This window comes from Stigmatopora nigra, chromosome 17 (genome assembly GCF_051989575.1).
Source record: "Stigmatopora nigra isolate UIUO_SnigA chromosome 17, RoL_Snig_1.1, whole genome shotgun sequence".
Taxonomy (NCBI): Eukaryota; Metazoa; Chordata; class Actinopteri; order Syngnathiformes; family Syngnathidae; genus Stigmatopora; species Stigmatopora nigra.
This window is the reverse complement of record NC_135524.1, coordinates 2,040,658-2,067,112: the sequence shown is the minus strand read 5'-3', so window position 1 is coordinate 2,067,112 and position 26,455 is coordinate 2,040,658. Positions and strand designations below refer to the sequence as shown.

The following is a 26,455-nucleotide window of genomic DNA, read 5'->3' as shown; positions in this document are numbered from 1 at the left end:
AAAGATTATGGTCAAGTAATATAAATTAAAAAACTAAATTATATAAAAAAATCCACAAACTGAGGTAAAAAATGGGCAGTTTAAAGCATTTGCTTTTTTATATATAGAATAAAAAAAGTGCTGTATACACACGCAGGGTGCATGAAGGTTCAACTTGTAAAGTTTTGATGATAAAAATGTCAAGTCCATTACCTTGAAGCCTTGAAGTACATTGGAACACATTTACCTGTAAAAGTCCATCTGTGACAACCATAAAAAAAAGCCACACGGCCTCTACTTACCTCTAAAAAAAAAAAAAAAAAAAAATCCCCGTCACGCTCTCTCTTTGACCACGCCCATCAGCTCATCCTTGATCTTGGACGGCAACGTATTGAAGAGCTTGTCCTCCACCACCAGTCCGCTGCGCTGTAGCCGCCGGCAATCGCCCAGCTCGGGCGGGAGGACCACAAAGTCATTGCCACGAAGCTCCAGCAGGGTCAAGTCCACCAGGTCCCCGACGCAAGAGGGGAGCGTCTCCAAGCAGTTGTTGGTCAGCTGAAGCACCCTTAGTTTCTTGCAGGTGAACAACTCTGCCGGTAGCCTCTCGATCTGAAGATTTGGAACACAAATCCATTTTAAAAAAGGCAACCGAAATAGCTAAATCATGAAATAAGATCCGGTTCCTTACCCTGTTGTCGGCCACGGAAAAGTGCTGCAGTTTCTGTAGCGAGCCCACGCCGGCTGGGATGCCCGTCAAGTTATTGTGGCTCAAATCCAAGAGGCGCAACTTGTGACAGAGAAAGAGTTGGCTGGGCAGCTTCTCGATCTTGTTCTTGTTGAGGTAGAGCTTGTCCAGGTTGGCCAGAAAGCCGATCTGGATGGGGATGTAGGCGATCTGGTTGTACCAGAGTTTTAGGCACACCAACTGGCGCAGGAGCTCCAGGCCCACGATCTCTTCGTCGGTTTTCAGGTTGTTGTCCTTCAGGTTGATCTGCTGTAGGTTGTGCAGGCTGAAGATGCAGTGGGGGATGCGTTCCAGGTCGCAGTGCACCAGCTCCAGTTCGCTCAGGTTGACCATTTTGTTCATGTTATTGAGCACTAGAAGTTTGGTGCCTTCGTTGTTGATGGAGAGCTTCTGCAGGTGCACGCTCAAGTCGGTGACCACATGAGGGAGCTTGTGAAGGTTGTTCTTCAGGCGCAGAACCTTCAGCTTCTTCAGTTCGCGCAGCCGGTCGGGGACGATGTAGCAGTGGCTGGTCAGGTGCAGCTCGTTGAGGTTCTTCAGGCCGTAGATCCACAACGGGATCTCCTTGATCTCGGTGAACTTCACGTGAAGGCACTTGATCTTCTCCTGGAGGAAGGTCAGGGCGGCCGACTCGATCTTGGCCGGCGTGTGGTAGAGGCGGAGCTCGCGCAGGTTGGAGAGTTTAGCCACGGTGGGCGGGATGGTGACGTTGGGGATGAACTCTATCTTCAGGGCCTCCAGTTCCTGCAGGTTGAAGACGGTGTCGGGGATGCCGCTTAGCATACACAGATGGAGCTCCACCTTCTTCTGGGAGTTCTGCGAAACGTGCTGCCGCAGCTTCTCCGCCGTCCACTCGTTGTTGAGGTTGAGCTGCCGTAGTTTGTTTTCGCTCACTTCCGACAAGAAGACGGCCAGGCGCTTGGAGTAGAGCGGGTCGTACTGGTCCAGCATGTGTAGCATGAAGGCAAAGTCGTTCTTCAGGTCGGGGATGTCGCTGTAGCGCCCCTCCTCGCGTACCGCCTCGAAGGAGTAGAGCTTGAGGGTGCGCCGCAGCATCCAGCACAGCGTGTACATGGCGATCAGGCCGTACATCAGCACCAGGCTGATGTAGAAGGAGGTCAGGATCTTCAGGAACATGGCCAGCGGGTGGGCGCAGTAGAAGGTGCCGAAGCCCGTCAGGCTCTCCGTCTCCACCTCGCACACCACGCCAAAGCGGATGAAGCCCACGTAGTAGCTGGCGTAGCTGATGATCAGCAGGAACATCACCACTTTGATCAAGGTCTGCAACATGTACAGGCCGTGGATGGAGTCGCTTTCCTCCACGTGGACTCGGAACTTCTTCACCTTCTCAAAGAGAGCCTTGGCCTGCTCCCCTTCCTTTTTGTCCAGGACCCCCGCGTCCGTCCGGACCGAGATCTCCTGCTCCACGTTGCTTTTGATCTTCTGGACCGGAGGCAGGCTGGCTTCCACGTCCTCCACGGCCACGGGTGGGTTCTTTTCGTTGGACGGGCCGTTGTTGTTGTTCTTCCCTCCGGACTTGGGGGCCGGCTCCTCCGCCACCGTCTCGGACAGCGCCCGGGTGGTCCACGGCGAGTCGAAGCACTTTCGTAGGATGGAGACAAAGTGCTCTAGTTTGGAGCTAGTGCGCGGGAATTTGAACCAGAAGTTGCTGCAGGCTAGGAAAATGAGCGTGTTGAGGAGAACCACATAAGGGAAGTACTTGGCGAACCAGTGTAGCTCGCTCTCGTAGCACACGGCGTCTATGTAGCTGTACTGGTGGCGGTCCAGTTCGTTGCGGATGCCCTGGCGCTGCCCTTGGCGCGGCGTGCCGCCACCGCCGCCGCTAGACGTGGCCTGGCACGAGTCGTTAGCCGCCCACTTACACGGCAGGCAGATCATCTTGTCTTGCGTGATCTGCAACGTGCCGCCAAACACGGCGATCATCAGCATCACCGCCGCGATGTAGTCGTTGAAGACGTCCCACCAAGGTTTGAGGATACGGTATGTTTGCTGGGCTCCGGCTAAGTACGGGAACTCCAAGATGGGAATCATGACGCCTTACCTGTGTAGGGACGTAGACGGGAACCTGGTTAGCATTGGAAGAAGAGCCTTTTAGCGCGTTATGCTAGCTTCAGAGATGATCATTTTTTTCAGTAAACAATGCATGTCAATTCATTGTGGGAGGTGCCTCGTCCATCATAAAAGAAATTGAGCACCCTCGTTCGCATCATTTGACGCTCTTGTGATGCGGCCACTTAGAGCGCCTGGTTATCAGCAGTGAGTGCCCGCATGACACCAAAGCGGGTGGCTCTGATACTACTTCCATTGGAGGTCAAAAACTACTAGCATCACGACACAAATAGGCGGCAGCAATTCTGTCCGTCATCGGAGTCATCTGAATTTTCTTTTATCCAGCTCAAACTGGTTCTTTACAAGCAGGTGATGTCATCATCTCAAGTAATTCCTTAAAAGTAAAATCTACGTTTTTTAACTAATAATTTCTGAATATATCTATACAGTAATGGCTGAGTTTTGCATATTATCATAATTGCTGAATATACATATACAGTAAAGGGTGAGGTTTACATATTATTAAAACTTAAGTCTGCTTTTTTATCACAATCTCAATCACATCTTGGTTACAGTCATATTACTGAACAGTAGTTAAAATAAATATATTGTATGAGGTTACTCTAGTATGTCAGTTGTCCAAATAACGTACCTCAAATAAATGTGGAAAATGTCGCTGCCTGCTTTCGAGGGGGAAAAACTCACCTGTTTCTCTATTTCACACGCCATGGAAACATTTCGAAGTTGCTATGGCGACGCCGGGTCGATAGGCGGCGACACTGACAGATAACAGCTCCGAAAGCCTCCGCTCCGTAAATGGCGCTGATTGATCCGCCGACGAGCGCCTAGAACCAATATACATTTCATAGTTACTATCATTTTTCCCAAATAAAAGTATAAACTTATGACTATGAAGCTCGATAATAGCGAGGCTTTACTTTTTTGTGGACACAATTGTGTACAAAAAGTGTACAGAATGGACACTGTGGACGTCACAGTGACGAGTTTCAAGTTTGTATTTCAAATACAAGCTGGGGCTAATTGAAGGATAATTAGCCAGTATATATCTTTAGTTGTTACCTATTTGAACATACCTGTTACTTTCTCATTTGAGGACAAGTCGAGAGTATTGCAACAAGTTATATAAATTGAACCATACGAAAATATAAACTTTTAATGAGGATACTTACAGATTTAAATGGAGTTCTCATGACTATCACATGAAGTCGACGTCTTTCGTGTTGCGGAAAAATCTCGATTCCCGCTGTTTTTCCTGTAGTAACTACCTGGCCAATGGGATTTAACCACAGCAACCAATCACAGTGGATGAAGTCACGTCACAATCGCCAATCCGATCGGTACCTAAAGCCCTACTCAATCTGGCAACACAGGAGGATGGATGGCGCACTACATGACGTCATGTATTTTCTTCTTCGTTCAAGTAAATTTATTTAACTTCTGGTCACATTTGCGCCAAACTTGTTGCCAAAAAGTCTGAAGGAACAAATACTTTATAATAATGTATTTGTTATAATATTTTTAAATAAAAACTATGCTAGATAAGTAGGTTTTAAGAGGGGGAAAAAAACTTGTAAAAAAGCAACAACATCCAGCCCAGGAAGTCAATGAATACAGCATCCGGGTCGCTTTGAGGTCAAAATGCTCCCTTCGAAAGGAACCAGCCGTTTATTATTCTCCTTTTATCGTCGTCTACGTCACCCGAGCAAGTCTGCAGGTAAATATGAATGGTGGCATGGGTTTGCACTAATTCTAATCGTCAGTCTTCGTGTGCTTTTCAGCGTTTACGAGCGCGGCGCCTTCCCTGAGTGAGCCGGTGAGTTGACGTTCATCGCCGTTTTATTCGAGAGGCCCCTTCCTCCGTCCGTCTCATGCCACTGTCATCTCCCTCCGCCAGTTTGTCAAAATTGACAATCCATACCAAGAGCCGCGTAAAGGTTGCGTGCTCTGTGACGTCACCGTCGACTTCAAGAACATTCAGGTAGGTACATTCGAAAGGTTCTTGTTTTTCAAAATAAAAGCAGAGCTATAAGGAACTGAAGCACTCTCCTCCATGTGTAGCTTTTGTCACAGTTCGTCTCGCCACATACGGGACGGATATACGGCCGTCACATTACTGGTAAGCCCCTCCCACAAGTGTGTTATTTATTTTTGCAAATTTCTATCCCATGTAATTTTGAAGTATTCCAATTTTAAAGCTGTCTATGTTGATTTCAGGCTTGTGTGGACGTAAACAAAAAGACATTTCCAAAGCCATCAAAAAGGCACAATCCATGGGTGAGTTCATGCATGCATACATAAAAAATGTTGCAAATTGCTCAAATCTTGGTCTTTTAATGTACATACAAAGCGACAAAATCTAATATAAATATGAACTACACTGGCTGAAAAAGTGTGCATGTGTGTGTTTTTAGGTTTCATGTCTGTGACTCACAAACATCCCAAGTTGATGGGCGACCCCAACATCTGCAGCATCAAACATGTGGATTAGCCCATCCATCTCCTCTTTTCTGTCAATGGTTAATAAATTTGTCTCAGCGTTCTTTGTTGGTCATTTTCTTGGCGAGGGGCGGAGCTTCACTTGGGTCACAGGCCGGGCGTCCAGGGTCAGCGTGTGCGTGGCGAAGAGCGGCGAGTCGGCCAAGAGCGCTCGGACGGCTAGTTGGAGGCAGACGTTTCTTTTGGCTGCGGGAGCGTCATCTGCTGGAAACGAGTGGTTTTGTCTAATTGTAGTAGTAGTACTAGTAGTCCATTTATTTTTAGATTGAACTTTAAAAAAAAAAACTTGTTTACCTTTGTTGACGGTCGTAGATTTCCTTTCACCGAGCTTCCTTTTGAGGGTGGAAACATCGACAAGCATTTTTTGCAGGGCACGCTCGCTATCCGCCACGGCGCCGCACGTCATCTGAACGGTTCCAGGAAGAAACAGGAAATAAAAAATAAAAAAAACATTCAATGGAATGGACTTGACCTAATTTCAATTTTTGGCAGAAGCATAAAAAGATGCCACATGGTGGCCATGTTGCTAAGGACAACATTCGTTGTTATGAATGACTCATTCCTCAACTGACATTTCAAACATTAGCTAATCATTGTCAATGCATCTACTTGTGTATTATTCACCCGAAGCTCACGCTGCAGCTCGCTATTCATGGCGTTGATGGCGTCCACGTCTGCCAACTGACCGCTGGCGTCCAACAACTTGGAACTGAGAGGCCAGGAGAAAAAAAAACATCAACTACAGCCCCTTTCATTCGTCCAGGAGGGAGCCTCACCTGTGTCGGGCGACGGCGCGCCGATAGCTAGCCGCCGAAGTCGCCGCGGGCGCCGTCCAGTAGGCTTGATGGTCCAGCGACGCCATATTGGTGAGCACCACGGGGACCAGCCTTCACGTGGAAATACAGGTTCAGATTTACGCTTTGTATTACTAATCACTGTGCTATAAATTCCTTCATTATTAATAACCCACTCGCACCACACGCACCTGTCGCCGGACAAGAAGGCCGAGTACTCGGTGCGATGGGTGGAGCCCGCCTCCGCGCCGGGCGTCACCAAGAGGAAGATGGCGGCGGGTCTGCGTAGCGCCGCCTTCAGGCTCCGGTGAACCGCCGTCTCACGCATGCTCATCCGCTGCTCCGAGTTGCGGCGTTGGCGGTACCAGCCGATCACTCGCTCCGGAGGGTCGGCGCCCAGGACCCGGCGGAGCGACGCCAGATCCACCCTGCCCACCGCGTCGTACCAGCTGCAACCAAAGACAGATGTAGGTTATTGCCAGTGATATTGACTGATGCTTCATGTTTTTTATTATTTGCGATTAATAGTCAAAATGTGGACTATTTTTATGGTTCTTCAATGATATTTTTATAACCTGGAAAACCATATTTGCCGTAGATAACACACACGTGAAGGTACATATGCGTACTCACCTGTTAAGTTGGCTACAGCAGACGTGTTTGTGGACGCCTACGATGACATGGGTGGGTTCAGATGATCGCAACGTAAAATATACACCAGGTTGAATAGTCAGTATAATTTGTTTTCATTTTCTTCAATTAGAAAGGGGAAAAAAAGCTAGCAGACTGCACACGGTTCGGGCACAAAACTTGGGATGATCCAAATGAGTGTTTATGAGCGTTACTGTAAGTTTGCGTGAGGCGAACTTGGTCCTCCTCCGTGTCGCTGATGGTCACATGCTGTTCCATGTGCGTCTCCCCCAACAGCAGACCTTCCTGCAAAAGGCACAAATAAACATTCTCTTTACACTTTGAAAATTAACGTTCCAACTCACTTTTTTTGTTTTGACGTGGGAGGAATTGGCACAGAGTTGGATGGCCCTGACACAAAATGGCCGACGAAGTGGGACACACAGGCTGTTTGTGCATTGCCCCCACCTACGCACGCTGTTTTTGCTTAAAGTAAAATTGCACGCCGATATAAAAACTTGTCATGAACAAAACTATGGTAAACTCAGGTCAACTCATACTGAGAATTATCAAAACTCGGAGCTCGACCTCATTTTCGATGTAAAATGAAGTCAAACGGGTAAAGTTTTGTTGGGTAATGACAGACAAACACACACGCACACACAAATTGGCCCGACGCCGGCTGGTTAATGATTTGAGCGGGAAACGGCTTTGTACTTCCGTGCCAAACGCCAGTGTAAATACGGCGTTGCTAGCAGGCTATAAGCCACGAATAGTTCTCGCCACACAAACTAACGCATAGTCGAGTGTTGGCTCACCACGTCCGAGTCTCTGTTGGCGTGTTGAAACAAGAAAGAAGCGAAAACTATTCCGGGGATGTGCACTGCCGGCTCCTCCATGTTGTCTGCTTGTTTTGGTTACTTCCGTGTTCACTGACGTCAGCCAAGCGTAGCGAAGACGCAATCAAGTGCTGCGTTCAATGTTATCAGGTGAAAAGATAAATAAAGAAAATAAAAATACAACCCAAATGATAACCTCATGTCTCTTTATTAAATAAATCAAACTCAAACAAGTAATCATAGGAGGCATTACGGCAATACATTAATATAGATTATAAATATAACAAATTACTTTGAAAAGTGTTTTTGTGCGCATCTCTTGGCTGAGTAGTAATATGCAAATGAGGCTGGTCAAAAGTATCCAAAAATTATTACTGCAATGTTGTACCTGAATATTATCCTTGTCGGGGTGCTGGAGCCTAGCCCTGCTGACTTGGGGCAAAATGGCAACCCACGCCAAAAAAACAACTTGTGGGCACTTTTTGGAGGACAGATCTTGACGTAAGAACACATTTTACGCACTGGATACGAGATGAAAGTTGGCCGTTCTGAGGAATGGGTGTGTCAGAGCCCGCCCCTTTTTAAGCTATTTGACAACGCCGTCCGTTGTTGCCGTCGAACACATGCCTCGATGGAGCTTGACGGCCTGGTGGCGAACAGAGCTCTCGTCAAGGCCCGAGAAGGTAAGCATCACGACCCTACGCGCACTTTCCCGACGTCTACCGACGTCGCTCGCTGGCTCCATTCCGGGATCCTTTGGGACTGCAAACACTTTTCAATAGAAATGTCATCATTTGACCTTTAACCCCAATAATACACGTGTGTTTTGGTGGGTTTGCCCGTTCCACTCGGCAACGGTGGTCTGGCACGCGGGTGGGTCAAAAGGTCAGATTCAGACGTAGACGTGGAGCATCTGAAGCGTCAGCGCGTAGGAAAATGCGGCCACGCAGGCTCGACCTGAGAGCGAGCTAAAAATAGAATGCAAATTATCAAATTATCAGTGCGTGCTTCCTTGCTGACAAAGAAGGCTCTTTGTTTTCAATCCTTTTTTTACGTGTGAATGGCGTTAATGGACAGACGGATGGAATGACAATTTGGAAAGTGCGAGTGAAAGAGGCCAGTCTCAAATGCCTGACCCTACATTTAAAGCAATGCTATAATCATCTTTGTTTTTTTTAAATGAGACTTTTCTTCATGCATTTTCTTTGATGAGCAATAGGGTACAACATATATATATATATATATATATATATATATATATATATATATATATATATATATATATATATATATATATATATATATATATATATATATATATATATATATATATATATATATATATATATATATATATATATATATATATATATATATATATATATATATATATATATATATATATATATATATATATATATATATATATATATATATATATATATATATATATATATATATATATATATATATATATATATATATATATATATATATATATATATATATATATATATATATATATATATATATATATATATATATATATATATATATATATATATATATATATATATATATATATATATATATATATATATATATATATATATATATATATATATATATATATATATATATATATATATATATATATATATATATATATATATATATATATATATATATATATATATATATATATATATATATATATATATATATATATATATATATATATATATATATATATATATATATATATATATATATATATATATATATATATATATATATATATATATATATATATATATATATATATATATATATATATATATATATATATATATATATATATATAAACTTGAAGACTTGAAAAAAATCAGGGAAAGTTACAAAGTATCAACTAAAGCAAATGAACCAACAACATTGTCAAATGTGAATGTAAGACAGATTGCAAACTATCAGAACAAAAACTCCCATATAGTCGGACACGACTTAACGAGACAATTAAGTGAGCAGGCAGGAAGGTCGTCGGGGGAGGTGAGCCAAAAAGCTCAACTCAACGGCCAAGTCATGGCCAGGACAGGCTGCCTGCACAGGGGAAAAAAAAGAAAAAAAATCTCAGACACAATAGCCCTAGCTAACCCACCTAGCTGATCCTGACGATTTGATTGGCTAAGGGCCCAAAAGGACCCGAGTCAGCCCCACACACACACACACACACACACAAACTAACTCACCTACAATCATTTTGTGCGTTTAGGAGGCGGATCCAAAGGCCGTAGCTGGAAATGGCAGGAGATGCTTCGCTTGCCGCACATCAGCCAATGCGCCAACTTGGCCGCCAGCATGGGTTTGCGCTCGTGTCGTGTGATATCCCCCGCGTGCGACCACCCCGGCTTGACCTCGCCGTGACCTCCGCTTGTACCTCCAGAGCGCGATTACCGGGACCTGTGCGTCACGCAGCCCATCGGCCGCAAGCTTTTCGACGACTTCTGCACCAGCCAAGAGCATCTGCGGAAATACGGGGAGCTACGCCAAGCCTTGGTAGTGTACAAAATGCACGGTCGCCGTCCATTTTCTCTAGGCCCGATGTTGGGCTAGGCTAGCCGTTAGCATTTGGGCTCAAGTGGTTTCTGTGGTCTTCAGGTGCAATTTGAGAGCTGTTGGGATGAAGACCGACAGGCTGTAGGGCGAAAAATAATCAACAAGTTCTTCACCATTCAGGTTTGTAAAGGTCAAAGGTCAGCCGTGTCCAAAATAGGGACAAATGACTCCATCAAGGAAGGTCCAGTCTGAAATTAAATGAGAAAAAGTGTATTATTTTTGCAATCTGGCTTTTTTTTGTTGGTTTTCAGACGCCTCACTTTGTCCCCGAGCTGTCCAAATACAAGCAGAGCTGCAAGTGGGATCTCAACCACCAACCCTGTGGCGACGTCTTCAAGAACTGCAGAGAGTAGGTAGAGTAGGGCGGGCGTTTTAATGGGTTCCGACACTCAGCCCGTTGTTCTCCTCGCTCCCCCTTTGGAGGAATCTGGAAGACATACTCAGCGGACAGCCTTTCCAGGAGTACCAGGACAGCATGTATTTTCAGCGCTTCTTACAGTGGAAGATGTTGGAAAGGTGAGGAGAATCCAACCCTCCGTCAGACCGCCCCCACTTGACCACTACCGTCCTCAGGAGGCCCGTGACCAAGAATGACTTCCGACAGTACCGGCTTTTGGGCAAAGGGGGCTTCGGAGAGGTGAATTTCCCTGGTGGGTCCTCGTAGAGAGCGCACCTAGCGTCGACCTCTGTGACCTTTCCAGGTGTGGGCGTGTCAGGTGCGCGCCACCGGGATGATGTACGCCTGCAAGAAGCTGGAGAAGACGCACGTCAAGAAGCGGCGAGGCGAGGAAATGGCGCTCAATGAGAAGGAGATTCTGGAGACGGTGGATAGTCGTTTTGTGGTCAGTCAAACGTTGACATTTTTTGGGTTGTTGCCTTAGTCGGAGGAAAAAAAAGTGGTTGGAGCGGTTGGATGGGTTGCTAAATATAGCTCAGAGAGGCAGGTGGGCGGAGTCAAGGCCCGGGGGGGTGGATATGGCCGACTTAGCCGCTCTTTGCTGTTGTAGGTCAATCTGGCGTGCGCCTACGAGACCAAGCAAAACCTGTGCTTGGTCCTGACCATGATGAGCGGCGGCGACTTGAAGTTTCACATCTACAACGTGGGAGCGCCGGGATTGGACGCGCCCCGGGTGCGTTTCTACGCCGCCCAAGTCTGCTGCGGGCTCATGGATCTGCACCGAAAGTCCATCATTTACAGGCGAGTGGGAGGATTTCATCCTAAAAATCTGCTATTTTGGAGAAAAAAAGTGTCAACTGTCAATCATTTGCCAACTTTATCAGCTTCCATTTACAAGGAAGTTGATCTTTAATCACTCAACATAACTTTTTCCTCGCCTGCCAAGCCTTGAATCGGAAGACTCGACAAACCGGCCGGCATGGCGTGACCTATCCAATAATAACTCCTTTAAGTTCCTTTTTTTTGTCAAACAAATTACCTGGTTTTGCCGCGTGGTGGCCCGACGTTTTAACGTCTGACGTCTGGTCTTTCAGGGACTTGAAGCCAGAAAACATCCTGTTGGACGAATGCGGTACGGGCACGCCGATGAGACCAGGGTGCCGTGGCTTCGGGGCGTAGCGGCTAACGCCCTCGTCTCGCATTCTCCTAAAATTAAGATCCGCAGGTCACGTCAGGATCTCCGACTTGGGTCTCGCCATCAGGGTGTCGTCCAGCGGCGTGGTGCGGGGTCGAGTGGGAACGCTGGGATACATGGGTGGGATGCCGAGTCGCCATAGCCGCCGCCATCGCCATTATCCAAACTAAATCAATGACTCGGCAGCTCCGGAATTGATCGCCCGCGAGTATTACGGCACCAGCGTGGACTGGTGGGGTCTGGGCTGCCTAATCTACGAGATGACGGCGGGCCGGCCGCTCTTCAGGAACAAGGGCGAGCACCCCAAAAAGATTGACATGGAGGAAAGGATCCAGAACCAACGGGAGGAATACGACGAGCGCTTTGGAACACACGCTCAAGACATCTGCTCAAAGGTGTCACACCGCCAAATGTCCGTCTTTCATTCTTACCGCCAACTAATTTGACGTCTGGTCGTGGAAGCTTCTGATCAAGGACCCCCACGGACGTCTGGGCTGCCAAGCCACGGGAGGACGAGACGTTCAGGCGCACCCTTTCTTCAAGGAAATCAACTTCCGCATGCTGGAGGCGGGGCTCTCGGAACCTGACTTTGTACCTGATGTACGTGAGCGGCTCTTCTTAAGCGAGGCTAAGCTAATGTTGAACCTTGACCTTTGCGTATATGCAGCCCAGGTTGGTCTACTGCAGCGACGTACAGGACCTGGAGGAATTCTCGGCCGTGCGGGGCGTCACCCTCAACCAGGCGGATAGCCAATTCTACGCCAAGTTCAACACGGGGAATGTTCCCATCACCTGGCAGAACGAGGTGGGCGTCTATTTCCAGTCCAGTCCGGTTTGGTCCTTTCACATTTTCTCTGGTGCCCAGCTCATCGAGACGGGTTGTTTCGGCGAACTCAACGTTTACGGGGGCGAAGGTTCTCGCCTGCAAGATCTGCGCTTGCAGATGCCGAAGACACCGGGGACGCCAAGTCCGGAGAGTCCAAAAAACAGCCTGTTCAACAGATTTTTCCGCAAATTGGTCAGTTTTTTTTACCAGCTAGCTTTCAAAATGTTTCTGAGTGTTCACCATCGTCGTCCCACCACAGCACTCCTCGGACAGCTCCGAAGATGGACGACGGAGCCCCCTACCCCAAAATTTCATCCCGTCGGGATTTCTGTCGGCGTCCAACTGAGGAGGCGTTCCGGATGGGGGGGGGGGGGGTCTTGTTTTGTAAATGTTGCTGGGATTTAGAAGCACTAATGTACATAGACGCTAACTTTACTGTCATTTCACCAAGTGGCACATGATTGGCTCTGGAAAAAAAAAAACATGCCGGGGGACTTTTCTTCTATGATGATAGCATCTATTTTTATTAAGTTCAGTTAAAGAAGACAAAAAAGAATGTACAAGGAAAGGCATTGTCCACGAGTGAGAGTAACATGTTTCATTAAAGGAAAAAAAATGTTTTCCTTAACTGGCTGTGAAATGAGGAGGAGGAGGAGGAGCTATCCCGCGGGTTCAACCCTCCCAGGGTGGGCTACGACGTCCGTCCACCTCCGTCTCCACGTGGTACAAGGCGTCGGCCAGGGTGTGCTCCACCACGGCGCCCCAACCCATGTCGCTCATCTGAAAAAGGGCAGCGGGAGTTATTGAACCGGTTGAGACTGCCCGACGGACCTTGGCGGCGGCGCTTACCGGCTGAAAGTTCACTTCCTTGGGGGAGTGCTTAAAGTGCGGCCCGAAGTTGACGGACAGCTGCAAAAGAAAAAAAAACAAGGTCGTTAGCACGGCGGAAAAGGCATTCTGCCCAGCCCGTTTAAGGAAGTTACCGTGCAGCTCTTGTAGAGGGAGATGGCCGGGAAGTAGATTCCTTCAAACAGGTTCTCGAAAGCCACGCCTTGGCTCACGCCGTTCTTGTAGAACACCATCTGCCGGATGAAAAAAAAACAGGCTTTCAACCCACCGCTCGCCAAACCCACGTCCGACCAGTCCTCACCCGGCTGGGGCTCATGGTCTTGAGGCTCTTCTCGGCTTTGTCCACGTAGTCCTTCTCCTCGAAGTATAAGTAGCTCTTGAATTTGATGAGCGCCTGAGAAAAACACCGGGATGAGACCGAGCCCCGGAGGTGGGCCGTCGAGTGGGCGCACCTTGTCTTTGTAGGTGTCGGGCAGAGCTCGCGCCGTGTCCGTGCGCTCGGGCATCTGGATGAGGAAGCCCAGCGTGTCTCCTTGGCCGTAACCCGCCGAGTAGCGCTTGCCCAGCGACTGATGGAAGCGGGTTCCTTTCTTGCTGCGCCACGAGTAGCTGAATTTGTCGTAGCCTAGCGGCGCCTGTAGGTTACCTAAGGGGGACAAACATCTCGCCAATGGAAATGGGGCCCACGAGGCTTGGCGGGCAGCGGGACTCACCCAGAGGCTGGGACCATCCCAGTCGGGCAGCAGTGTCGGGTGGCATGTCATCCACCGTCACCTCAAAGTACCAGGAGCCCTTGCGGACGCCGTGGGAGGCGCGCACCATGGAGTAGCCCTTCTCGCCCGTCACCGTCAGCCGGTCGTCGGAAATCTTTAGCTGGGGCGCTGGCGCAAATCGGGACAAAGAAAGGCTCAGTGACCCGCCGTCCACAGATTTGTTTTCGTCTTCAGAAAGTACCTCGGTCGTGCAACGCCAAGAGAACGCGCTCGTAGAGGCAGGCCCGGTAGAGGTCGCCCGGGATGGGCTTTCCCGCCCAGCAGTCCAACTCCAGCTTCTCGGGGTCGGGGGCGTGCGGGTCCGGCTCGGCTAGGATGTAGCGATAGCCGTCTTTGTTGAAGGGGTGCTCCAGGGGGTAGCCGTGGGGGGGCAGACGCTGGGCTGAGAACAGTGGGTCGCTGGAATGGGAAGCAAACGCCAGACTTTAGCCGTCGACTCGCCCACTCTTCCACCACTCCACCCTCCCTACCTGCGGGTCCTCTTGGCGGCTCCGGCTGTAGCGCCCTCTTGCTGCTGCTGCTGTTGCTGCTTGCGTTTGGCGCCTCTTCCTTTGCCCGCCACCGGAGCCAGAACACCTTTGGGGAATAGCGCCAGTCAGTTTCCAGTAAGACCAGCGGTGGGTGGGTGGGAAAAGCCACAAACAGAAAAAGGCGCGTGCTGGGGGCGGGGTCTGCACTCGGAAGGGGTAAAAAGCAGGGGGGCAAAGGGGAGAGGGCGCCACATTGAGGGGCGGCCATTTTGCTTGCGCCGAGGACGGGCGTTCATGCAGGAGCTCTGAATATACTACACTCAGGGTGTGCCCCCAAAAATAGCAGGAATTCATTGGCTCCCACCAACAGGCGTCCAATCCCTCCCGAGCGAGAGGCCAGTCAATATTTGCATATTGGCCTCCCGCTTCAAACGGACAGGACGCTTATTCTCGTCAATGGCAGCCAATGAGTTGAAATCTAGCACTGCCCTCCATTTCTGCACATTCAAGCCAAAAGCCAGCCCGTTATCCAGCGTTAGCGAGACCATTGCACAAAAAAAGGGGGCGCCGTCGCAAAAAAGGGAACGCGCGCGAGGTTCCCACTATACCTGAGTACGAGGATCCACCTGGAAGAGAAAACGGCAATCACGGTCAAGCGCGCGCTCTCGCCGTCGTGACTTCACGGACACTTTACATTCGTTCGGGTTTGGTTTTACAGACCGTTGAGGCCTCCGGTGGCCGGCGCCGTCCCCGACTGCTTCTGGGCGTCGTACGATGGGCCGATGGTACCCAGGTCCTTCGGCAAAACGGCAACAAAAAATGAAATGAGTACCCCCAAATAAGTAGTAAGCACTTGTTTATACCTGATCCAGAAGTCCAAACTTGGGGTAGTCCTCCTCGGGGTCTTTACTGCCGGGGTCGGGGTGCTCCTTAACCAGGAAAACGTCTCGTTCTTTGCTCTGAAATGCAAAATAGGCGACGTTGGCGGGACAAAATGGACGCCCGGACCACATGGCCGACACCCACCATGGTCTTGACGATATTGTTGTGTGTCAGCTTGCCGCGTCTCTGTCGCGTAGTCATGTACTCCCAGTACTTGTCGATAAACGGGATGATGTCCTGCGCACCACAAGCACAACACACCATTTGGCTTCGGTCGCCACGGAAACGGGAGGCTCCCGTCATACGCGCCGCCGTTTCTCGCCTTGTCCTTGGAGAACATGGTCTTGGGGTGTTCGTCCTGGCTCCTGGACCTCCACGTTAGGTTAGCCAGCGCCGTCAAGCACATCTCCTTCAGATCTGTGAGTGGGGGAGAGGGTCAGAGTGGCGAGGGTGGGGTTTTTTGGCGAGCTCGCCTACGTACTGGCGGGTTTTCTTAGAAAGTAAGTGTTGCCGCTGTGGTGGCAGACGTTGCAGTGGAACACGTAGTTGGTCATGAAGGGCAGGCAGGTCCTAATAGGAAGACAGTATGTATAAATTATTCCTCTCAATTAAAAGTGGCCACTGCTGCATTTGTTATCGTTATGTTGCTACGTACGCTGTGTTGATGGCGAAGGTGTCAGCGGTGAACCACTTGGTACACAAGGCACACTGTAGCTCCACCTCGCCAAGTTGCCGTCCACTTTCCTCGTCACCTGACCCGGTCAGCGCGTCGGCGGTTTCGGAAGCGTCGCCCGCCGCCTCCTGCCGTGGTCACACGTCACGCGTCACGTCACCCGAACACTGTCGGCGGATACTTGCCATGCCGTCTTTGGTCCCGGAAGACTCGGCGTCCATGTTGACGGGAAGTTCACTCGACGCCGCGTCGCTAGAAATAAATGCCAAAAAAAAAAAAAAATAGTATTTGAATGGTAGAGGGTTACTGTCATTATTTTGACACTTGTTTTCAAATTCTAATTGTTGAAGAGCACCTTTGTGAGTTTTGTTACTGCCCATTTGTCCAAAGTATTTATATATAGATGATAAAACGCAGACAAATGGTTCATTTTATCAACAAAGCTGGAAGTAATTAGCGGACGAAGCTTGTTAGCTTTTGTCGAATCCTTTGTGGTTTACCACGTACTTTGCTATGATGCTATAGTGTCTCCTTAAATAACTCCGCTCGAAATAACAACTGTCTTTAATGGAGGACGATATTTAACGGCCAAAAACAAGTTAAATCGACACAAAGTGACAAGTGTATCAGTCGGCTCACTCCGCTCATTGTGTACTGTCGGAGACGTCAGTTTGTCGACGAATTTAGAGGCTAAACAGTGTATTCTCTTCATTTTTAAGAACACCAACCCAATATATGTCTCCTTTTCTCTTTGGCGAGCGTTTATATTAACAAAAAAAGCCAACGTACCCGCTGGCAGCGTCACTTTCAGTCACAACAACGGTAGCCGCTTCTCCCTCCGACGCCATGTTCGAATATGTTTCCCTCCACGCAAAATATCGCGAGAGAGTCACTGACGAGAGGTGCTCAATGCCACAGCGACGTCTTGTGGAAAGGAGGGCTTTGACTAAGCTCCGAGTCAAAACATCTACATGCACATATTTCGCTTCTGGCACATGAAAGAACTTATTTCTAAACTAAACAATCTATTATTCATGTATTTTGTTGAGTCATGGACCAAAAATAAAAGCTCCGACATTTTTGGTCCCCTTTAAGTGCTGACTCAGCAGATTTTTGTCTCATTGCTCTTCATTTCTGAACTTCTGAAAGTTCTCAAGTGTCTCCACAAGCTCCTCCCTGAAGAAAAAAAAGGGGTGAAGACCCAGAATAGGCGGGAGTAAACCGACTTGAAAACGATCAGTCGTCGCTCCAGGCAGAGAAGAAGCGGTCCAAAAGGCCTCGCACCCATCCCGCTAGTATTCTCGGGGTTCGAACGCGTCTTCTTTGTAGCCATGAAGACGTTTTTATGGGCTGCATGCTTGCTCTTAATGCTGCTACTCCAGACGGCAGACGGGGGAGGGGGCGCTGGAGCCAAGGAGGACGAGGCCCGGGGGCTGACCGAGAGGCGGGGTCGGCGAGGGGTCGCGTCGGCGTCCACGTCCACGTCCGTGTCGGACCAGTCGGCGCCCGAGGTGGACAAAGAGCAACCCAAGACCAAAAGGAAGAAAACACCCGAGGAAGTGGAAGCAGGTGAGACGCTTGAAAAGGGAAGACTGACCTAGTCTGACCTCTGACCTTTGAGTTTGACATCTTCAAATCCAGCCCATCACTTTGTCCAGGGCAAACTCGGGGTCTTTTACTGTTATTTTTGCACATGAGTCACTTCCAAAGTGCGGGAGTGTGGAACTAGAAAAACGCAGATGGTAAATATCGTTGTTTTTTTCCAGGAGCAGACTTTTTCCATTAGACAGTAAATGGGTTTAAGATATTGCTGCAGCATTAAATACTGTCCACATGATGGCGCAAAAAGCCCATATGAAAATACGAACGAAAACATAGCGTCCCATAAATCTAGGCATTTGTTTAAGAGGGCTGGGCAAACTAAAAAAAAAAGGTAAGAGTGAGTGCGGGGGGGGGGGGGGGGGGGGGGGGTGCTCAAGTGCTCCATCCCCACCCATGTTGGCCCAACCCCTGTTCATTCATTTTTGTCACTTATGTCTGTGGATGGATGGTTTGGAAAACTATAAGTAGACAGTTCAAGACTTTTTTTTTGGAACTATTTCAAATGTGGGCCATAAAGGTGCAGACTTTTGACCATTTTGACTCATTTAAGAGCACCTTTTTTAATGATATTTTACAAATTTTATTATATGCAGCTTTGTATGATGACAATATAGGCTTTGGATTTGATTTAATTTGATATAAAGGAATAGACAAGGCTTTCATTTCAAACTATTCCACAGAATGTAGCTTTTCATAAAGAGGAAAGCTTTGCACAATACTAATGTCCACCGCGTGCAATCAGTGGATTGCAATCAGGTGCTTCTCTTGCCCAACCCCCATTGCTTCAAGTTCCTCGGTCAGCTCGGTCGGTCCTGGACGGCTCGAGCGAAAAGCAAACCCCCACCCCACTCCACTCCACCCCACTCCACCCACGTTGGCCCAACCCCCATTGATTCAATTTTTGTTTGCATCTATGTACATCTGATGGAAAGTGTCAAAGCCAGTTCAAGACTTTTTGGACCTATTGAAAATATGGGCCATCAAAGTGCAGAATTCTGACCATTTTGACTCATTTAAGAGCACCATTTTTTAAATGATATTTTACAAATTTCAATATATGCAGCTGTGTATGATGACAATAAAGGATTTGAGATAAAGGTATAGCATCCCATAAGATTAGGCTTTCATTCCAAACTATTCCTCAAAATGTGTGTTTTCTTAAAGAGGAAAGCTTTCCTCAATACTAATGTCCACTGCGTGCAATCAGTGGATTGCCATCAGCTTGGTCTCGCAGCCCAACCCCCACTGGTTCAAGTTCCTCGGTCAGCTCCCTCGGTCGGTCCTGGACGGCTCGAGCGAAAAGCTACCCCCACTCCACCTCACCCCACCTCACCCCACCCCCCATGGATTCAATTTTGTCACCAATGTATATGTCCTGGATGGATTGGAGCAGCCAGTTCAATATTTTTTTAACCTAATTCAAATGGAGGCCATCAAAGTGCAGACTTTTAACCATTTTGACTCATTTAAGACCACCTTTATTAAATGATATTTTACAAATTTCATTAGACACAGCGGTGTATGATGACAATAAAGTATTTTGATTTGATACAAAGGCATAGTATCCCATAAAACTAGGCTTTTATTTCAGACTATTCCTCAAAATGTAGATTTTCATCAAGAGGAAAGCTTTCCTCAATACTAATGTCCACCGCGTGCAATCAGTGGATTGACATCACCTGCGTCTTGCAGCCCAACCCCCGCTGGTTCAAGTTCCTCAGTCAGCTCGGTCGGAGCTAGACGACTCGAGCGAAAGGCTACCCCCACTCCACCCCACCCCACTCCACCCCACTCCACCCCACCTCACCCACAGCGACCCAACCTCCGTCGGTTCAACTTTTTCCATGTTTGTGCTGGGTGACAAAAAGCAGCCAGTTCAATATTTTTTTTACCTAATTCAAATGGAAGCCATCAAAGTGCAGACTTTTGACCATTTTGACTCATTTAAGAACACCTTTTTTTTAATTATATTTTACAAATTTCATCATAAGCAGCTGTGTATGATGACAATACATGCTTTTGATTTGATATAAAGATGTAGCATCCCATAAATTAAGGCATTCATTTCAAACTATTCCACAAAATGTAGCCTTTCATAAAGAGGAAAGCTTTCCGCAATACTAGTGTCCACCGCGTGCAATCAGTGGATTGCCGTCAGCTGGGTCTCGCAGCCCAACCCCCGCTGGTTCAAGTTCCTCGGTCAGCTCCCTCGGTCGGTCCTGGACGGCTCGAGCGAAAAGCTACCCCCACCCCACACCACCCCACCCACGTTGGCCCAATCCCCATTGAGTCAATTTTGTCACCTATGCCTATGTCCTGAATGGATTGGAAAACAAAAAGCAGCCAGTTCATGACTTTTTTTTTTACCTATTTCAAACGTGGGCCATCAAAGTGCAGAATTTTGACCATTTTGAAGAATTTAAAAGCACCTTTTTTTAATAATATTTTACAAATTTAATTAAATGCAGCTATGTATGATGACAATAAAAGTTTTTGATTTGATATAGAGGCATAGCATCTCATAAAACTAGGCTTTCATTTCAAACTACTCCTCAAAATGTGGGCTTTCATAAAGAGGAAAGCTTTCCACAATACTAATGTCCACCGCGTGCAATCAGTGGATCGGCCTCAGGTGCTTCTTGCAGCCCAACCCCCGTGGCTTCAACTTTGCCAGTCAGCTCGGTCGGTCGGTCTTGGACGGCTCGAGCAAAAAGCTACCCCATCCTCCCTCCCCCATCCTCCCTCCTTCCCAACCTCCCCATCCTCCCATCCTCCCATCCTCCCTCCCTCTCCACTCACAGCAGCCCAACCCCTGCTGATACAATTTTTTTTCTATGTTTTGGACCTATGACCTTCAAATGGCAAATATTTGACCATTAAAGAGAGAGATACATTAAAGTATTGGACATATGAAGGATAATGTAGCATCCCATAAGACTAGCATTTATTTAAAAGGGCTGGGCAAACTCAAATAAGGGCAAAAGTCAGTGCGGGGGTGCTTTGGTCAAAAGAGGAAAGCTTTCCTCAATACTAGTGTCGCACCGCGTGCAATCAGTGGATTGACATCAGCTGAGTCTTGCAGCCCAACCCCCGCTGGTTCAAGTTCCTCAGTCAGCTCGCTCGGAGCTAGACGGCTCGATCCAAAATCTACCCCCACTCCACCCCACCCCACCCCACCCACAGCGACCCAACCTCCATCTATTCAACTTTTTCTATGTTTGTGCTGGATGACAAAAAGCAGCCAGTTCATTTTTTTACCTAATTCAAATGGAGGCCATCAAAGTGCAGACTTTTGACCATTTTGACTCATTTAAGAATACCTTTTTTTTAATTATATTTTACAAATTTCATTATAAGCAGCTGTGCATGATGACAATAAATGCTTTTGATTTGATATAAAGGTATAGCATCCCATAAGATTAGGCTTTCATTTGAAACTATTCCTGAAAATGTAGCCTTTCAGAAAGAGGAAAGCTTTCCTCAATACTAATGTCCACCGCGTGCAATCAGTGGATTGCCGTCAGCTTGGTCTCGCAGCCCAACCCCCATTGCTTCAAGTTCCTCGGTCAGCTCGCTCGGTCGGTCCTGGACGGCTCGAGCAAAAAGCTACCCCCACCCCACCCCACCTCACCCACAGCAGCCCAACCCCCGTCAATTCAATGTTGTCACCTATGTATATGTCCCGGATGGAATGGAAAACAAAAAGCAGTCAGTTCAATACTTTTTTTTAAACCTATTTCAAATGTGGGCCATCAAAGTGCAGAATTTTAACCATTTTGACTCATTTAAGAGCACCTTTTTTAATGATATTTTACAAATGTCATTATATGCAGCAGTGTATGATGACAATAAAGGCTTTTGATTTGATATAAAGGCATAGCATCCCATAAATAGGGCTTTCATTTGAAACTAGTTCTCAAAATGTAGCTTTTCATAAAGAGGAAAGCTTTGCTCAATACTAGTGTCGCACGCGTGCAATCAGTGGATAGGCATCAGCTGCTTGTCGCAGCCCAACCCCCGTTGCTTCAAGTTTGTCAGTCAGCTCGGTCGGCTTGAGCAAAAAGCTTTCTCCTCTCCCACGATGGCCCAACCCCCGTTGCTTCATGACTTGGACAACCAAACCCTCACTCCCTCCTCACCCACAGCGACCCACAAGAACTCCTTTAAGCCTATCTATTTAAAATCATGGGCAAAATCCCAATACATAAAACCTAACCCAAATTCAAAATATTACACTTGCACTGAAACATTAAACCTAATGTGTTCCTATGTGGAAATTGCTAACTCTTATTTTTCCATTAACCACTAAGCCTAACTCTTGATAATTTCCATCAAGCTAAAGCCAGGAAGGCGGCGGAGAAGGAAGCCAAGGCCAAGAGACAGAAGACCCCCAAGCCCACCAAGAAACCCAAAGCACCCAAGAAGCCCAAATCCACCAAAAAGCCCAAAGCGCCCAAAAAATCCAAAGTGACTGCCCCCATCACCACCACCACCATCGCCATGGCGACCACAACGACACCCCCAGACACAAAACCACTAACCCAACCCAACACAAATCCAAGTACGTTCCTCTAAACGTCAAGTTTTCTCCAATCCAAAACTAAAAATACTTAATTCTTGTTTTTCTCCATAGCCAGCGGACTCGTGCCCACCTTGCAACCTCAGTGGGAGGAGCCAGAAGAACCCGACCTGGTCAGGATCCGGGGTGCGTAGGTCTAGAGTAGACAAACAGTTTTTGTTGTTGTGGCCGAGACTGGTACTGCAGTCAACAGGAAAATATTTCCTATCATGTAATTGTGAACAGATTAGATTGATTTGTTGTTGTAAATGGACTATTAGAAACAGATGTTGGTTGCTAGCGCACATTGTTATTGGAAAGAAAAGTCCTAGCATCTTTTTTGAAGGCATCAATGCTTTGATTGCAACTTTCAGCCAGGAAGAAAAACCTTCTAACTACTCCTGAGGTCATCATGTACATCCCAGGTATGACCCCGACATCAAGCCGTAACGTGATTGGCTCACGTCGTAACCCTTTTCTGCTCTTATAGAGGAACCCACCACCGACAAGCCCTTGGTGATCCCCTGGTACGAGGACTACGACTACGATGACCGTACGTCCTAACGTCATCCAAACGTTGGTCGTGGTATTCGGTTTATGTCTTTTTTTTAATGTCCGCAGTCGCCAAGAAGAAGCAAGAGCAGGAGGAGGAGCAAGAGCGGCGAGAAAAGGCCGAAAAGGCCGAAAAAGGTCAGGGTTGACCTTAAGGTCAAGGGGCGTGGCGTTGACATTGGTTTTTGTGCTTCCGTTAAAGCCGAACGTCTGAGGAAGGAGTGGGAGGAGGAGGAAGAGGAGCGACTTAAGAACATGGAGAAACCACCAGAACCTAAAAGTAAGAACCGACAAATTGGCAACATGGTGGTCTTCTTGTGTGTGAGTGAGCGTCTGGAATGTGGCGTCCAGAATGTCCTCCCCTGGGTTTGGAGTCTCACCGAGTGGAAGACGATCAACTGCTGGCCTCGTCGCAGTCCACCCACGGATTCGCCGCCCAGAGGGGAAGACTCAACATGCAGGTGAAAGCGGGACGGTCTTTGGACGCCAAAGACGGGCTGACCCCAAGATGCTCCGCCTCTAGGGCTCCACCAACGATCAAGATATCTTCGGGGGGGCCTGGTGTGCCGAGCCCGAGGAAGCCAACAGCTGGTTGGAGGTGGACGCCAGAAAGGAGGTGGAGTTTTCCGGGGTCATCACCCAGGGAAGGAACGCCGAAGTCAAGTGGGTGTCGTCTCGAAACGAACGGTCCAATGGGATGGCTTCATTCGACCTAATGAGTCCTTTTCGTTCGTAGCGAAGACTTTGTGTCGTCCTACTTTGTGGCCTTCAGCAACGATAGCCGCGAATGGGAGACTCTTCACGACGGTTATGCCGAATGGGTGAGTGGTGGCAGCGTCTCCGGCACCCCTGGGAACCTCTCCAATGCGCAACTCCCTTCCAGTTGTTCTACGGTAACGCGGACAGGGAGACGCCGGTCCTCAACCAGTTCTCCAGGCCGGTAGTGGCGCGTTACATCCGGATTTTGCCGCAAAGCTGGAATGGCAGTCTATGTTTACGGGCTGAGGTTCTGGCCTGTCAACTCCCGGGTGAGTGGGCGGCGCCCAATCCCTCTCGCCAGGGGACCACGACTCACATGGGATTTCAAACCGCGTTTCAGATAGCTACCGCAACGAGGACCAAGTCAAGACATCCGACCAGCTGGACTTCCGCCATCACAACTACAAGGACATGAGACAGGTCACTTGTGCTTGTATGTCCTGGCCTAAAGACCAATAAGACCTTAAATGTCACCCCGAGGGCCAATCACATGTGGATTTAGTCTAAGGTTTCTTTTTGGGGGTCCGCTTCAGATGATGAAAGTCATAAACGAGGACTGTCCCGACATCACCAGGATCTACAACATCGGAAAAAGCTCAGGAGGACTGAAAATGTATGCCATGGAGATTTCCGACAACCCGGGGGAGCACGAGTTGGGTAAATGAAACCCCCACCGGCGACCATTCACTCAGAAACATGTTCTTGACTTGATGGTTTCCCCCAGGTGAGCCGGAGTTCCGCTACACGGCGGGTATCCACGGCAACGAGGTGCTTGGAAGAGAGCTCCTCCTTCTTCTCATGCAATTCCTATGCAAAGAGTACAAGGAGCAAAACTCACGCGTGCGCCGCCTAGTGGACGGAGTGAGGATTCACCTGGTGCCATCCTTGAATCCTGACGCCTATGAGATGGCCTACGAGGCGGTAGGAATGGCGAGCGAGATGAAAGAGAGGCTAAACGTCCTTCTTCGTGACGCGCCGCCATTTTTCTTCAGGGATCCGAGATGGGCAACTGGTTTCTGGGCCATTGGAGTGAGGAAGGTTACGACATTTTTCAGAATTTCCCCGATCTCAACAGCATCTTGTGGGGGGCCGAAGACCGCGGCTGGGTTCCTCGATTCGTGCCAAATCATCACATCGCCATGCCGGAGAACTTCCTTAACGGATCGGTGAGTTACAAAATGCTTCATCCATTTCATTGTTACCTGACCACCACCCGCCAATCAGATGGCCGTGGAGACCCGAGCCATCGTTTCTTGGATGGAGCGAACGCCCTTCGTACTCGGCGCCAACTTACAAGGCGGCGAGAAGCTGGTCACGTACCCTTTCGACATGCAGCGACCGCTAAACTCGGTAAGCCCCACCAACATTTCGAGACTCCATTAGCCTGATCTCGTCTTTCTATGGCGTCCTAGCCCATTGACAGCCAACGCTGGAGCTCAAATGGCGAGATGAGCGAAGATACGTGGGCTCGAATCCAGCTTCAGAACCAGGGCGCCACACGGGAGACCCCCGATGAGGTGATGTTCCGCTGGCTGGCCATGTCGTACGCCCACAGTCACCTGACCATGACCGAGATCCATCGTGGATCCTGCCACGGCGATGACGTCACCCAGGGCCAGGGCGTGGTCAATCGTGCCAGCTGGAAGCCTGTAGTGGGCAGCATGAACGACTTTAGCTATCTTCACACCAACTGTATGGAGATCTCCATCTTCCTGGGTTGTGACAAATTTCCGCATGAGAGCGAACTTCCTTTGGAGTGGGAAAACAACCGGGAGGCTCTTCTGTCCTTCATTGAACAGGTGAGCGCCACAGTTAGGGGCGTGGCTTAGCCTACCTGGGGAAACAACATGGTGTTTGTTTTTGATTGTCGCAGGTACACCGCGGGATAAAAGGCGTGGTTAAAGACACCGAGGGAAACGCGTTGGCCAACGCCACCATCTCCGTGGAGGGGATTCGCCATGATGTCATCACGGGTACGCTCGCCGCCCTGAAAAATGAAAAAATGCAAAAGCGCTAACTTTAATGAGTCCTTATTGGCGTCCCCAGCTTCGGGCGGAGACTATTGGCGTCTACTCAACCCCGGCGAGTACCGCGTGACGGCCAAGGCCGACGGCTACACGCCGCAGACCCGCCTATGCATGGTGGGCTACGACTCGGGCGCCACGTCCTGCGGGTTCACCTTAGCCAAGTCGCACTGGGACCGCATCAAGGAGATTCTGGCGCTCAATGGCAACCGGCCCATCCGAGTGGTGACCAAGAATGAGCGGGTCGAGCCTACGGCCGCCCCGGTTGGCGCCGCCTCAGAGGAGGAAGATCACGCCGCCGCCCAGAAGGCCGAGCGACTACGGCGTCTTCGGATCCTGCGACTCCGCCGGTTGCGGCTGATGAAGCAACGTGGCAAGCTGGGGACCACGCCGGCAGCTAGCGTGGCGGCCCCCACCACCCCAACCACGACCATCACCACCACCACCAGAAAAGCCACAACCACCATTTCCTGGTACGACTCCTGGTTCCCCGTGGACAACCCGTCCACCGAGAACCCCTTTGATAGCATCATTTTCGACGCGGTTCCCACTGAGGACTATCCCTTTCAATTCACCATTGACTGAGGAATTGTTAGCATTAGCCGCTGGCTACACATAAATGCAGGCCATACCACTCATTACATTGATATTAATACAATCCGCTACTATTTTTCTTTAATAAAAACACAAAGGAGAAAGATTTGGGTT

At 48.6% G+C, this 26,455-nt stretch overlaps 6 protein-coding genes and 1 long non-coding RNA gene across 12 annotated transcripts; 3 read left to right on the top strand and 4 right to left on the bottom strand.

Moving 5' to 3' along the window:
- Positions 1 to 74: 74 nt before the first annotated feature.
- LOC144211056 (volume-regulated anion channel subunit LRRC8A-like) lies at positions 75 to 4,708 on the bottom strand. 3 transcript variants are annotated; one of them, XM_077738063.1, is made up of 4 exons: positions 3,985 to 4,708; positions 3,447 to 3,639; positions 668 to 2,786; positions 75 to 588 (listed from the first exon to the last, which is right to left on the bottom strand). In XM_077738063.1, the coding sequence occupies exons 3-4, from the start codon at positions 2,774 to 2,776 to the stop codon at positions 313 to 315; spliced, it is 2,385 nt and encodes a 794-aa protein (XP_077594189.1). In that variant the 5' UTR covers positions 2,777 to 2,786; positions 3,447 to 3,639; positions 3,985 to 4,708; the 3' UTR covers positions 75 to 312. The 3 variants fall into 3 exon arrangements, with proteins under 3 accessions (XP_077594189.1, XP_077594188.1, XP_077594190.1); XM_077738062.1 differs by having other exon boundaries at positions 3,500 to 3,639; positions 3,985 to 4,707; XM_077738064.1 differs by lacking the exon at positions 3,985 to 4,708 and having other exon boundaries at positions 668 to 2,810; positions 3,447 to 3,493.
- mrps18c (mitochondrial ribosomal protein S18C) lies at positions 3,911 to 5,354 on the top strand. Its single transcript, XM_077738086.1, has 6 exons — positions 3,911 to 4,529; positions 4,594 to 4,628; positions 4,710 to 4,793; positions 4,874 to 4,931; positions 5,030 to 5,089; positions 5,227 to 5,354. The coding sequence occupies exons 1-6, from the start codon at positions 4,454 to 4,456 to the stop codon at positions 5,301 to 5,303; spliced, it is 390 nt and encodes a 129-aa protein (XP_077594212.1). The 5' UTR covers positions 3,911 to 4,453; the 3' UTR covers positions 5,304 to 5,354.
- abraxas1 (abraxas 1, BRCA1 A complex subunit) lies at positions 5,131 to 8,772 on the bottom strand. 2 transcript variants are annotated; one of them, XM_077738080.1, is made up of 9 exons: positions 7,963 to 8,772; positions 7,554 to 7,705; positions 6,951 to 7,041; positions 6,739 to 6,775; positions 6,297 to 6,554; positions 6,088 to 6,198; positions 5,936 to 6,020; positions 5,606 to 5,717; positions 5,131 to 5,515 (listed from the first exon to the last, which is right to left on the bottom strand). In XM_077738080.1, the coding sequence occupies exons 2-9, from the start codon at positions 7,632 to 7,634 to the stop codon at positions 5,364 to 5,366; spliced, it is 927 nt and encodes a 308-aa protein (XP_077594206.1). In that variant the 5' UTR covers positions 7,635 to 7,705; positions 7,963 to 8,772; the 3' UTR covers positions 5,131 to 5,363. The 2 variants fall into 2 exon arrangements, with proteins under 2 accessions (XP_077594206.1, XP_077594207.1); XM_077738081.1 differs by having other exon boundaries at positions 5,131 to 5,512; positions 7,963 to 8,770.
- Positions 8,154 to 13,233, top strand: grk5 (G protein-coupled receptor kinase 5). The gene is made up of 16 exons (XM_077738071.1): positions 8,154 to 8,257; positions 9,844 to 9,933; positions 10,015 to 10,127; positions 10,230 to 10,307; positions 10,439 to 10,536; positions 10,611 to 10,703; positions 10,761 to 10,824; positions 10,889 to 11,029; positions 11,195 to 11,385; positions 11,679 to 11,716; positions 11,810 to 11,899; positions 11,966 to 12,174; positions 12,242 to 12,379; positions 12,447 to 12,584; positions 12,645 to 12,797; positions 12,865 to 13,233. Exons 1-16 carry the CDS (start codon positions 8,206 to 8,208, stop codon positions 12,949 to 12,951), a joined length of 1,773 nt encoding a protein of 590 aa, XP_077594197.1. The 5' UTR covers positions 8,154 to 8,205; the 3' UTR covers positions 12,952 to 13,233.
- On the bottom strand, positions 9,408 to 12,844 carry LOC144211069 (uncharacterized). Its single transcript, XR_013329518.1, has 3 exons — positions 11,624 to 12,844; positions 9,821 to 11,416; positions 9,408 to 9,671 (listed from the first exon to the last, which is right to left on the bottom strand). It is a non-coding gene; the product is annotated as an uncharacterized LOC144211069 (long non-coding RNA).
- Positions 13,234 to 13,268: 35 nt separating the features above from the next.
- ash2l (ash2 like, histone lysine methyltransferase complex subunit) lies at positions 13,269 to 17,154 on the bottom strand. Of its 3 annotated transcripts, XM_077738068.1 has the most exons (17): positions 17,042 to 17,154; positions 16,438 to 16,504; positions 16,235 to 16,380; positions 16,061 to 16,149; positions 15,902 to 15,996; positions 15,724 to 15,816; positions 15,561 to 15,656; positions 15,418 to 15,493; positions 15,306 to 15,323; positions 14,698 to 14,803; positions 14,409 to 14,626; positions 14,168 to 14,335; positions 13,907 to 14,100; positions 13,756 to 13,848; positions 13,589 to 13,687; positions 13,455 to 13,514; positions 13,269 to 13,385 (listed from the first exon to the last, which is right to left on the bottom strand). In XM_077738068.1, the coding sequence occupies exons 1-17, from the start codon at positions 17,098 to 17,100 to the stop codon at positions 13,278 to 13,280; spliced, it is 1,785 nt and encodes a 594-aa protein (XP_077594194.1). In that variant the 5' UTR covers positions 17,101 to 17,154; the 3' UTR covers positions 13,269 to 13,277. The 3 variants fall into 3 exon arrangements, with proteins under 3 accessions (XP_077594194.1, XP_077594196.1, XP_077594193.1); XM_077738070.1 differs by lacking the exon at positions 15,306 to 15,323; XM_077738067.1 differs by having other exon boundaries at positions 13,275 to 13,514.
- Positions 17,155 to 17,469: 315 nt separating this feature from the next.
- On the top strand, positions 17,470 to 26,447 carry aebp1a (AE binding protein 1a). The gene is made up of 19 exons (XM_077738061.1): positions 17,470 to 17,821; positions 22,191 to 22,415; positions 22,488 to 22,559; positions 22,787 to 22,837; positions 22,903 to 22,965; positions 23,034 to 23,102; positions 23,167 to 23,244; positions 23,316 to 23,425; positions 23,488 to 23,627; positions 23,701 to 23,785; positions 23,848 to 23,992; positions 24,064 to 24,143; positions 24,257 to 24,380; positions 24,448 to 24,644; positions 24,716 to 24,889; positions 24,948 to 25,073; positions 25,136 to 25,522; positions 25,597 to 25,696; positions 25,770 to 26,447. Exons 1-19 carry the CDS (start codon positions 17,584 to 17,586, stop codon positions 26,330 to 26,332), a joined length of 3,027 nt encoding a protein of 1,008 aa, XP_077594187.1. The 5' UTR covers positions 17,470 to 17,583; the 3' UTR covers positions 26,333 to 26,447.
- The last annotated feature ends 8 nt before the right edge of the window (positions 26,448 to 26,455 follow it).